At 35.8% G+C, this 11,182-nt stretch overlaps 1 protein-coding gene across 2 annotated transcripts in view; it reads left to right on the top strand.

Moving 5' to 3' along the window:
- Positions 1-11,182, top strand: part of FSTL5 (follistatin like 5) — a 568,085-nt gene that overhangs the window by 506,717 nt on the left and 50,186 nt on the right. For both annotated transcript variants that reach the window (XM_034772507.1, XM_034772508.1), the window contains 2 exons: positions 2,663-2,770; positions 6,847-6,971. In XM_034772507.1, the coding sequence (XP_034628398.1) occupies positions 2,663-2,770; positions 6,847-6,971 (233 nt within the window). The remainder of the gene's footprint in view (positions 1-2,662; positions 2,771-6,846; positions 6,972-11,182) is intronic.

Genomic DNA, 11,182 nt, shown 5'->3' with positions numbered 1-11,182 from the left:
ACTTCTTCGGATGCATATAGAAGTGCATCTGAAGCAGTGGGCTGTAGTCCACGAAAGCTTATGCTCTAATAAATTTGTTAGTTTCTAAGGTGCCACAAGTACTCCTGTTCTTTTTGCGGATACAGACTAATACGGCTGCTACTCTGAAAAAAAAAAGTGTTCTTGTCAGGATCAAAAGTGGGGGAAACAGAGAGAGGCATGGATTCAATAATGAAGAAATCTATCAAGTTTCTAAAGTGAAGAAACTCTAAGTCACTAAAATCAATTTTTCATGTTTTGTGCAAACTTTTATGCTGCAGAGTTCTGGTTTTTCCTATCTAAATTTTATCTCTTATTTTGCTTCATTCATTCATTTATTGTCCTTTTAATTTCTGTGGTGATTTTGTTTGGGCTGAACTTTTTCTAACTGGTGTTATTTATTTATTTATTTATTTATTTGATAAAAAATGACAGTAAAGGAATAAATGTAGAGGCACACTTGAGAGAATTTGGTTCTAAAATATATTTTTTAGGGAAATATATATATGTGAAGATGAGATGACCGATCCTATGTTGAATGTTCTGGGTTACAAATGGTTATTGCAAACAAGCACATGCTTAACTTTAAGCACAAATGATCCCTTTGACTTTAGTTGCAATATTCACATGCATAAAATTAAGTATCTGCAGGATTTGGGCCTTAAACAAATCTTTAGGGCAGTGATTGCCTTCTGTGTTTGTGCTATGTCTGGCACAATGGGGATTAGGATTGGGAATTTGGGCCATTACCAAAAGGGAAGAAATGGAATCATTCATGTGTAATCATAAATATTTGTCATTTAGACCTTTCCTTTGAAGTAGCTAAATGGAAATTTGAGGCAAATTAAATAGTACAGCAGTTTAGCTATTGTTTTAGACAGTAAGTAGCTTAACTCAACAGTACTCTAAAAGTTTTATAAAGTGTGAATGACTTTTTACAGGGGTTATCTTGCGGCTCAAAAAAGAGAGCTAGTAAACAACTGGCTTCATTGTGTGTGTTCAAAAGGGAAACCAGGTTCTGCTTAGCAGCAGAGGCTTGTTCTGAGACCTCAGGAGTACTGTTAAGTATCATCTGCAGTTTCATCCAGCCATTAGTGCATTATCTTGAGGATCGACATCATTAGTTTAAATTAGGTTCACTTAATTAGCCAGCTGGTACTCTCCTTGACAAACTGATAAACAAGCTGTGCTTTACAGTTCCATAATGGCAAGACCAAAAAACAGAGTGCCACATGTTATTTTTTCTACTGTAATGACCAAAATAGAAAAATTATCCCTACAGTTGTTTTACTTCACTTATAATACAATGTGTCACTTAATCAAATGCTCTGTTGTCCTCCACTTACAAAGTCTTCAGATATGTTCTCAGCTGTGTGATTTTGTTAACAAGCCATTTCCAAGAAAGGAAAGAAGAACATGCAAATACCTAAAAGAATGCTAGCTAGATTAAAGCTAATGCAGGTATGCCTTCCTGAACTGCAATCACATCTTTGATTGCTGTGTACATGTACCCTATATGACCTCAAAAGTATAAAATATAGATTTCTTGCTTTTGAGGCTAGCTCTCTTATCTTCTCTTTTTGAAGATGGACTCCAAGCCTCTTCTGGGGTCTCATTGCATATGATGCCACATAGTAGTTTTAATCAAATTGAAAAGTCAGAGCTGCCAAAAATGTAGCTAGAATATTTCACCCATCCACATAGTTTCCCCACAAATACCCCAGAACCAATATTGTCCCATCCAATTAAGAACATTTTATATAGTGAAATAAGATTTTCACTCTGAATAAGAGAAGGCAAGTGTTACCTACTTTTGACAATTCTGCCTCTATTGTAAATACTGTTAAGGGTTGGTGAGATGTTCTACTGAATGTATTTTGTAAAAATACAAAAATATCAAAATATGAAATTCAACTAATTTAAAAACAAACGTAGTATTGATCTGTAGCAGAAGCACCCAATTAGGTAGAATAGGAACATTTTTGTGGCAGTCATTTCTTTCAAGTTTAGTAAATTAAATACTAACCATTAACAAATGTTGACTGACTAATAAAAGTATTAATTTATACACAATACTATACAAACTGTTTCCTTATTAATGGTGGCCTTGTCATTTTAGTAATCCAGCTAGGAAAGAAATGTGCCTGCTGTTTTAAGCTCTGAAATTTGTAGGGGGACTTTTCAAACTTTAATCTACAACTCGAGAGAAATGCAAAATGTTTAGTGAGATACATTATCAAAATGCCCTTCCCTTTTCAATGTCCAGTAAAAAGTCTTACCCATATTCATTAAGTGTTATATACAATGTGGTAAGGAGGTTAAATAAACATTTGGCTGACTTACCACTTTTGTCTTGAGCTTCTTTGTAGCTCCAGTATAGTATACAGTCAGATGCTGAATGAACATATATCTCTGTCTCGTTGTGCAAATAATGAACAAAGATGACTATTTAAGCAGAAGTACAGTAGCTTCAAATTAATCAGAGACCTGCTTCAACAATTGGCAGCCTGATTTTTATATGTGGTCTTATGGCATCTGGAAGATCTCATTCAGTCATAATTTCTTGTATTATTCTATTGTTTTATTTTTCTCTTCTGAAATGAAAAAGAGATTGATTGATTATTTCTACTTTTTTACACTATAGGCAGTAAGCACAGACCCTGTTCCAGTGAAACTACACTATGACAAATCACATGATCAGGTATGGGTGCTCAGCTGGGGAAACATGGAGAAGAATTCACCGACATTGCAGGTCAGTATACTTTGTGAATCTTTGCAGTAATGCTAATACTCAAGCTTAACAAATGTCAGTGGGTAGTGCAGGCCTTGCTGGAGCCCTAGGCTTAAAGTATGAACTAAAGAACGACTGTGAACCAAAGCAGGCCTTGTCAGAATAGTGACACTAGGTATCAGCTAACTAAGTAAGCATGTCCCTGATCTGAGAGAATGATATAGGAACACACAGAGTGCTCAACTAAGTAGGTAAACAAATTCCTAAGAAGGTGGTACAGGAAACCACAGACATCCTGTAAAGATAAGGATGGGATAACAGGATAATGGATGAGGATGTTTTGTATGAACTACAAAGTACAAAGGTGGTAACAACATACGGAATGTAATATATAACTTGTTTGTATCAATGTATAAAAAGGGAGTGGAAGGAGAGATGTCTTCATAATGGCTAGTGGAGAACACTGTTGATTGATCCGGTACCTTGTCACGGGGATGCATGTGTTAGTGTTCCTATGACCCATTGGACAGGGTGCTAGCACAGCCTTTTGCTGACAATAAACCTGGCCAAGCCTTCACAACCGAACCAAGCCTGTGATCTTTCTTTGAGTAACATTGAGGTCTGCTGAATCAACAAATTACACTCTCTGCTGATGCAGAATACACACAAACTCCAGAAACAACAGTACCAGCAGCCCTAGCAATGCTAACAACATGTTGGTGGCAGATTCATGTCCTGGCATTTCACATCTAGAGACCTGGGTTCCAAATTTTTAGGTCATAAATTTGGGACCTGATTCAGCTAAGCACGTAAGCCCTTATATATGTCCATCCCTGTTCAGGACATATGTTTAATGTTTAATGTCCCGAATAAGGATGCTTTCCACCATCAGGGCCTTGATGGGCTCAACATATGCTGGGACGATACTTGCTTGCATGACAAAATAGCAAATATAGAGTTTGATCATGTCGGGTGCGGAGGATCTTGAACAGTCACTGACATCACTGGGAGTCTAGAAGGTTCATCACCTCCCAAGAAGAACTCAGCATCTCTCAAATTTGAGCACAAAGAATGGAAGACACTAGTCAAGAAAAGAAAAATAGAGCTAAAATATTTGGTTTATGTGGTTTTTTTTTTTTTTTTTTTTTTAATATTGAAACTAAGACATTTAAACAGAATGGTGTTGGGGAAGACTGTTTTCATTGTATGTCCAGATTCGTTTTTCACTGGGAATACTTTTTCATTCTGCAAATAAAAATTACATGGAAACAGTATTTAGTTCCAAAATTATTAAATTACATGGAAACCTGACAATCTGCTTAATCACAACATTTTGTGTGTCTTCCTTTAAATATAATTTTAATAATCTCAGCAATGGTGATAAAGTGAACTACCTGAAAATAATTCAGATAACCGGTGAATTTGTTTATTGAAGGTTGTTTTCATCATATTCATTTCTAAAGGAGTGATTCTACTGAATTGATAATGGCAGTGGGACACAGGCAGCTACAAAACATGCTATTCTTGTAAACTATCTTTTGAATGTAGACTGTATGTGTTGCTACTATGACTGTATGTCTAGTTGGAGCATTCAGTGGATTTTAAGCATGTTGATCTGCTACCTAGATGTAGCATTACTAAACTGCATTTCAGTAAAATTATGTGGGCTTTATGGAAATGTGGGCCAGATAACAAAAACCCATAATGTGAACTTTTTTTGGAAATAAAAGAATAAATAGCTTCACTTTTACAATGTTTGTGAGCATGTGGAAATCTAAATACAGTCACTGGAGAGCAATTTAAAAAATACATTTCAACAATTGTACTTAATTTTGTATTTTTTCATACTCTTTTCTACTTCTATTTAAAACAACATCATGACAATTTGGTAATCTCCTGCTCTACCTGACATTTTTCTACTATAATTTCAGGGTACCTGGCTATTTCATTTTATCTTTTCCTTTCTTACTGCTTTACAGAATCTTCCCCCATACATCCTCTTTTTTGCTGTATAAAGATTAAGGCCAAGATTTTTTTAAAAAAATGAGTGCCTAAACTGAGGCTTCTAAATTCATGTTTAGGCACCTAAGCAAGTGGGGTGGTTTTCAGTGGGAACTACTGGATACACATTTTGAAAATCTGGCCCTTTAATTTAGATGCCCCATTGTGGATTCAGCAGTTTGATTTCAGGCACACATTTAAAAAAAATCTTGGTCTTGACCTTGGCCTAAGAAAACTATACTAGACTAAAAGGTAAGCATGAGGGTTGTTGTACTAATTTAGATGGAATGTATGGGCCTGTGACAGAGTGACAGTAGCCTTAGGCTGACTCACCAGGCTGGGCATTTCCTAAGCATCCCCACATGGGGCAAATTAGGGAGATAATTAGTTATGGACTGAATGATTAACCAGTTAACAAGGTGCCTCAGCTCATCAGCTGAGGACAGCTAAAAGAGAGAGAGAGGAAGAGGGGAATGCTGGAAGAAAGAAACCTAGGATCTCAGGGAGGTGTGATCTCTTGGCCTCTCTCACACTGTGCCTAGAGAGAATGTAAGCACCTCAAGCAGTGGGGTACCTGCTCTTTTATATTCACACTGTAAATAGGGCACTGGGTGTTGAACTTGCCATGAGTTCTATGTTCATGAAGACCATTGGCAGTAAGGGCCCAAAAAGTAAAAGGTGTTAGACAACCCTGTGCAACATTAAACGGTGTTAAAGAAGGTTTGGTACACAGAGACCTTAGCCTGCTTAGTACCATGGCAAAAACAACATTCAACATCTTGTTAACCTTTTATTAATGATGCAGAAAAAAAGGAAAAACAGTTAAAGCATTTGAGATGTAAAGTATTAAGTGAGGCTTTTATTTTAACAATGTCCCTTGTTCCTTTCCTTTAGCTGGAGAGAGTTTGAGAAGGGGGGGGAAACATCTTGTTTGACAGTCTCTTAGATGGTATTAAAGATAATAGTAACTGTCCTCTTTGGAAAAAAAGAAATTAGTTGAGATGGTCTGGAGCTTTAGAGGCTGCTGCTGTTAAAGACTAATCCTGTTTCCTAAAAAGATAAAACAAGGCAAACACACAAAAAGGGAAGAGAAAAGAATAGCAAAGATAGAAAATGCTGTTTGTCTTTGATGTTGATTTTCACTTGGAACCTTATTGCTGGAAAAACACAGGCACAGCCACTCTGAGACATGGCAAATTTGTACCAGCATCAGGCAGTAGGGCATTGCTTTCAGCTGTCTTTTTGGTAACAGACTCACAGCAAGGAAATAAGGTTAGCAAGGAAAAGAACACATAGGGAGTGTGAGGAAGAAAGCCAAAGTCTCACATTCCAGAACTGGCAGAGGTGGTGGTATCCTTTGGTTCCCTCTCTGGCCTGGTCTGATCAGCCTATCTCTCCAGGATTGGAAGGAAGATAGGGGTAGCAGCCATGATGGAGAAGTAGCCAGTTATTTTCCAAAGTCTCTTTAACTACCCCAAAAGGAAGTGAAGGGTGGAGTAGCCGTCATCATTTTGTCCACCAATTAGGCCTAATTTCCAACACATCCATTTTAGTTCATTAATTTCTGATCCTTAATTTTTCTTGTTTTCCAGTCACAATTTTAACGCAGTCCTTGAATTATATTAGTAGGTCTTTTCTGTTTGTATTAATTCAGTCTTTGTGTTTTATTTTGCACCTTTTCCCATCAACATTTATTGTTGTTTGTTACAGTAACATTTAATAATTTTTACACACTTACAGTTGAGCTCACAATTAGGATAAATGTGTAAACCCAATCATTACAACAGGGTTAAAGCCTGGACACACAAGGATTCTCCAAAATCTGTAATACCAGTCAGTTTTACTCCATTGTCTTTGAACTGCTCTTTATCAGCATAGCCAAAGATGAATTCAAACAGGAGTTGAGTAAAAAGGCAATTGATGGACTATTACCATTTATTAAATTTGACTTGCATATAATAGCATTCCTGTGGTGACAATGATGGAGTTCAGGGGGAGGTGTCTTTAAACCTGCTTATTATTTTGAATCAAACCGCATTAATTCAAACTAATTGTTGGATTAATTAAAGCATGTAATACTATTTTTATTACTCTAGGTAATAACACAGGCCAGTGGGAGTGTTTCTCACCACACAATCCATACTCAGCCAGTGGGAAAACAGTTTGATAGAGTGGATGACTTTTTCATTCCAACTACAACCCTTATCATCACCCATATTAGGTAAGTTCCATATGAATCATAATATTTTGTAATTAACTTTCAAATGAACCATGACATCTCATGTATTGTTTGAAAAAAACCCAGGATGTTAAAATGTATTACTGTGTTATAAAGTTATTCTATATGGGCCCACTTCAGTGGGAGTTCTGCTGAGTAAAGACTAAGTATGTCAGACTTTGGCCATGTACCAGCTTATTTTTTCCTGATCTTGTCTTGTATTGAAAACTTCCACTGATGTCAGGAAGGGCTCCACACATGGAATAATGTTGGGATTGAGTGTTCTCTGGTTATTTGATTTATTTGTGGAGTCTGGAAGCTTCCTTGAATGAAGGTCACAGATACCAGTTTGTTAGTTTTGCTATTCATTGCGCACATACTTGGAAGTCCCATTGACAATACAGAATTGTGCCCCAGGTGTCTTGGTAACCAAAGAGCATCTTTTCTGACATAGACTACATTAGATGTAACCAATTGCTTTCTTGATTGTGCCCTCACAAATAAATGTGCATGAATTCTTGTATAGTGAGTTTCCTGCTGTTTCTTCATGACAAAAAGTACATCTCTTAGAGGTTTTAGTGGGAGCTTATTATAATCTGTGCTGGAAGAGGTGGTATATTTCATGGACTTTAGCTGTTTCTCTCAAGGAGTGTAACAATCCACTAGTTGAACCACTGGAGCCTATAAATTCCATGAACTGTGCTTATTTGTCCCACAGACTATATAAACTCTGCCTGTAATATGAATATTCCAGGTATGGGAGAAAGTGGCCAACTGGATTTTATGGAGACATGGGTTAGTTAGAGAGGAAAAAGAAATTGTGAAGAGGTGAGGGAAGGAGGGAAATATTTGAAAAGAGAAAGAAAGGAGAAAATCTCATGGTTTCTACCCATGCCACAATCTCTCCAGCCTATCCACTTCAAGGGAGAAGAGCTGGAAGTCCCCACACCATCACCATATGCTGTAACCAACCATATATGTTAATACATGTCAATTTTAATTATACTATTTTTTTCTCCGAGTATGTTAGCAGGTATATTAAATGGCTTTTTTCCCCCAAATTTGCATATAGCAGTTACTAGTACTTCAGTCTATAGCAGAGGCAGAATTCAGTCACATATTCCTTCCACACCTCCAAAACTTGCATTAATTCTCATTGGGAGCTTTGTGTGCTCAAGGAATGCAAGGTCAGCCCCGGAATAACCTGGTCCTGTTTTTACTTCAAATCAGTGTTGCAAATAATTGAGCTTTTTGTTTAGTACTCTGAGTTTCAAAGGTTTTTGATACTTGTACAAAACTGCTTTAATTAGGAATATCTTCAATATAAATGAACAAGCATTATTCACCCTGAGGGAGATTCAGCTACAATTTGAAATCATATATATCCTCCCTTTTTAAAATATACATTTAGAAGTTTGGCATTGGCTTTCTTTTAAATGTGAAATTCAGAAATTTATCATTAGAAGTATTTGTCTGTTTCTGAATTCAAATGAGTAGGAAAGAGACTGAGCTGCTGAAATTCATAAAACTAAAAATATTCCCTATACCTTTGATGAATCTGGTCCTTTGTATCAGAAAGCATCTTTGCAGTTCTCCTGAAGATGCTGTCACATTAAAAGGCAAAATGTCTAATTTTCCATGTAATTCCTAGATAACAAGTGAATTATCACCCTGTCATATGTAAATGAAAACATATAGTAAATGTAAATTAACACATTTAAATAATAAATTATGATTCCAAGTACCATTACTGTGCACATATTTCTTTAATTAAATCAATTTAAACATGAGTACACACTATCCCTGAATAAGTGCACAAACAGTCCTTATCTTCATGCTTAGAAAATCATTAAACCATGTCTGCTACATTTTGGAGTAGTAGTACTTTAAAGGCAATGGCCACTATTTATGTAAAGTAGCAATCAAATAAGGAAGCACTTGTCCTAGTATTAATGGAATATAATTTGTTTATTTTCTGTATTAATGCCCTGGGGAGACTCAGTTTCTATTGAATTCTGTCATTAATTGCATGCAGTGGTGGTGATTCTTACCTGGACAGGTGCCCACAAACCCTTAATCCATAATGGAGAGCAACATTTAAAGGACAGAGCTGGCACTGATCTACCCTGAAGTGCTAGGCTGATTCATTTAATTGTCTTCTTGAGCAATATTTCAACTAATGGATCCTGTTGGGCACATCTACGTGTTGCTAATTATATTCAGTTTAAGCAGTATAGCTTAAGCATAGCACTAAAACACAGTGTGCTTTTACATCCCATCTCATGGCTACCAGTAAAAAGCTTTGTCAGAATAAAGACAATGAGTCAACTTTCTAAATTAAATATAGGTATATATTGTAACGTTTTTCAGATAGGCACATATTGTGCCATTTTAGTAATGAACCACATTAGTATTACATATATTTATTTTGTTTCATGAAAGACAAAAAGATTCTACACTATTTTGGCAGACACATTTATTTAAAGGGATGCTACCAACTTTATCGGGCCAAAATTTAATATATCTATAAAACATTCCTTGTGCAGATTTTTACAGTGGAACAGCGGTGACATTTCAGTTAGGTACATTAATTTGCCTACAGTCAGAACAGGAAGCAGAAATGTGGAAGTGGACATAGGTTCATAGATTATAAGAACAGAAGGGCTTACTATGATCTACTATGTAACACAGGCCATAGAACTTCCCTGAACTAATTCCTGTTTGAAGTAGAAGACATCTTTTATAAAAACAACCAATCTTGATTTTAAAATGGCCACTGATGATGAGTCCACCACAACCTTTGGAAGTGGTTCCAAAGGTTAATTACCCTTAGTGTTAAAAATTTGCATCTTATTTCCAGACTGAATTTGTTTAGTTTCAACTTCCAGCCATTGGATCTTGTTATACCTTTGTCTCCTAGACTGAAGAGCCAATTGCAAAATGTTCTCCATGTAGGTTCTTCTAAAATGTGATTGAGTCATCCCTTAACCATCTCTTTGCTAAGTAGACTAAGTTCCTTGAGTGTATCACTATATCATTTCTGTGCCTCTTCTCTGAACCCTTTTGAATTGTGAAGACCAGAACTAGACATAGTATTCCAGCAGTAGCTTCAGTGGTGCTAAATACAGAGGTAATTTAAACTCCATACTCATACTCAAGTCTAAAAATGTCTAAAAAAGGCAAAAGAGCCGACAGTGACTTGGGAATGGGAAAGGACAAAAGGCCTGATCCAAAGCCCATTGAAACCAGTGAGAATCTCTCTTTTGACTTCAGCGGGCTTTGGAATACAGCCAACAGAATGAAAGGAAAGACAAAGAAAAAGAAAACTAAAAATTACATTGTACACATTAAATTTTAAATTAAAAATACACAGAAAAGAAAAAAAGACATAAATTGAATGAAATAATGAAAGAATGAAATAGGATAAGGAGTGACAACATAAAATAGAAAGAAACACAACTTTTAGGATTCGTGAATTTTATTTTTTGATGCTTCTGATTTCTCTAACTTCTAATTTCTTTTGCAATTTCTTTTCAAGAAATAGTCTAAAATAAAATGGTCACTGTTTCAAAAGGGCCTGTAATATTTTTTCCTATGCTGACATAATTGATTTATGTATATAACCAATGAAATTAATTCACCAGAGTTTGATTGGTTTGTGCTGCATTGGAAATGCCCTAAAATATTTTTCCAAAATGACAACCCTCCTCCTGATTAGAAAAACCTCCAATAAGGACATACCATTTTCAAATTTCTAAAAGTGCAAATAGTGTCCTTAATTTTTCATCAATAGAATGTTTAAAATCAAAATCAAAAATTGTTTTTTTGCCAATAGTTTCAGTATCCTTTTTAGAGTATCATTAAAAGCCTCTGATCCTGAGTAGCAAATGACTTCTTCCTATTCAGTAATCAACGAGGTAATTATTTGCCTTTGCCTCTTTCTTCATATTATTTTCACCAAAAAAATTCTAGATTACCAGTAGTTCAAAAACTTCAGCAAATTCTCCCAATATTCATTCCAATCAAACAAATCCTGATCTTGGTCATACATGTGGAGCTTTTACCTCCCAAGGAATTTGACACTAAAAAGAGCTGCAGTTTGACTGTTAAAATTGTACCAACTCTGACTGCATCTTGTATTTAAAAAAAAATAAAAATAAAAATAAACAATGATGCAGACAGAGACCACGTTTCTATATTTTCTTTTACTTTTC

Source organism: Trachemys scripta, chromosome 5, assembly GCF_013100865.1.
Source record: "Trachemys scripta elegans isolate TJP31775 chromosome 5, CAS_Tse_1.0, whole genome shotgun sequence".
Taxonomy (NCBI): domain Eukaryota; kingdom Metazoa; phylum Chordata; order Testudines; family Emydidae; genus Trachemys; species Trachemys scripta.
This window is presented reverse-complemented; position numbering and strand designations above follow the sequence as displayed.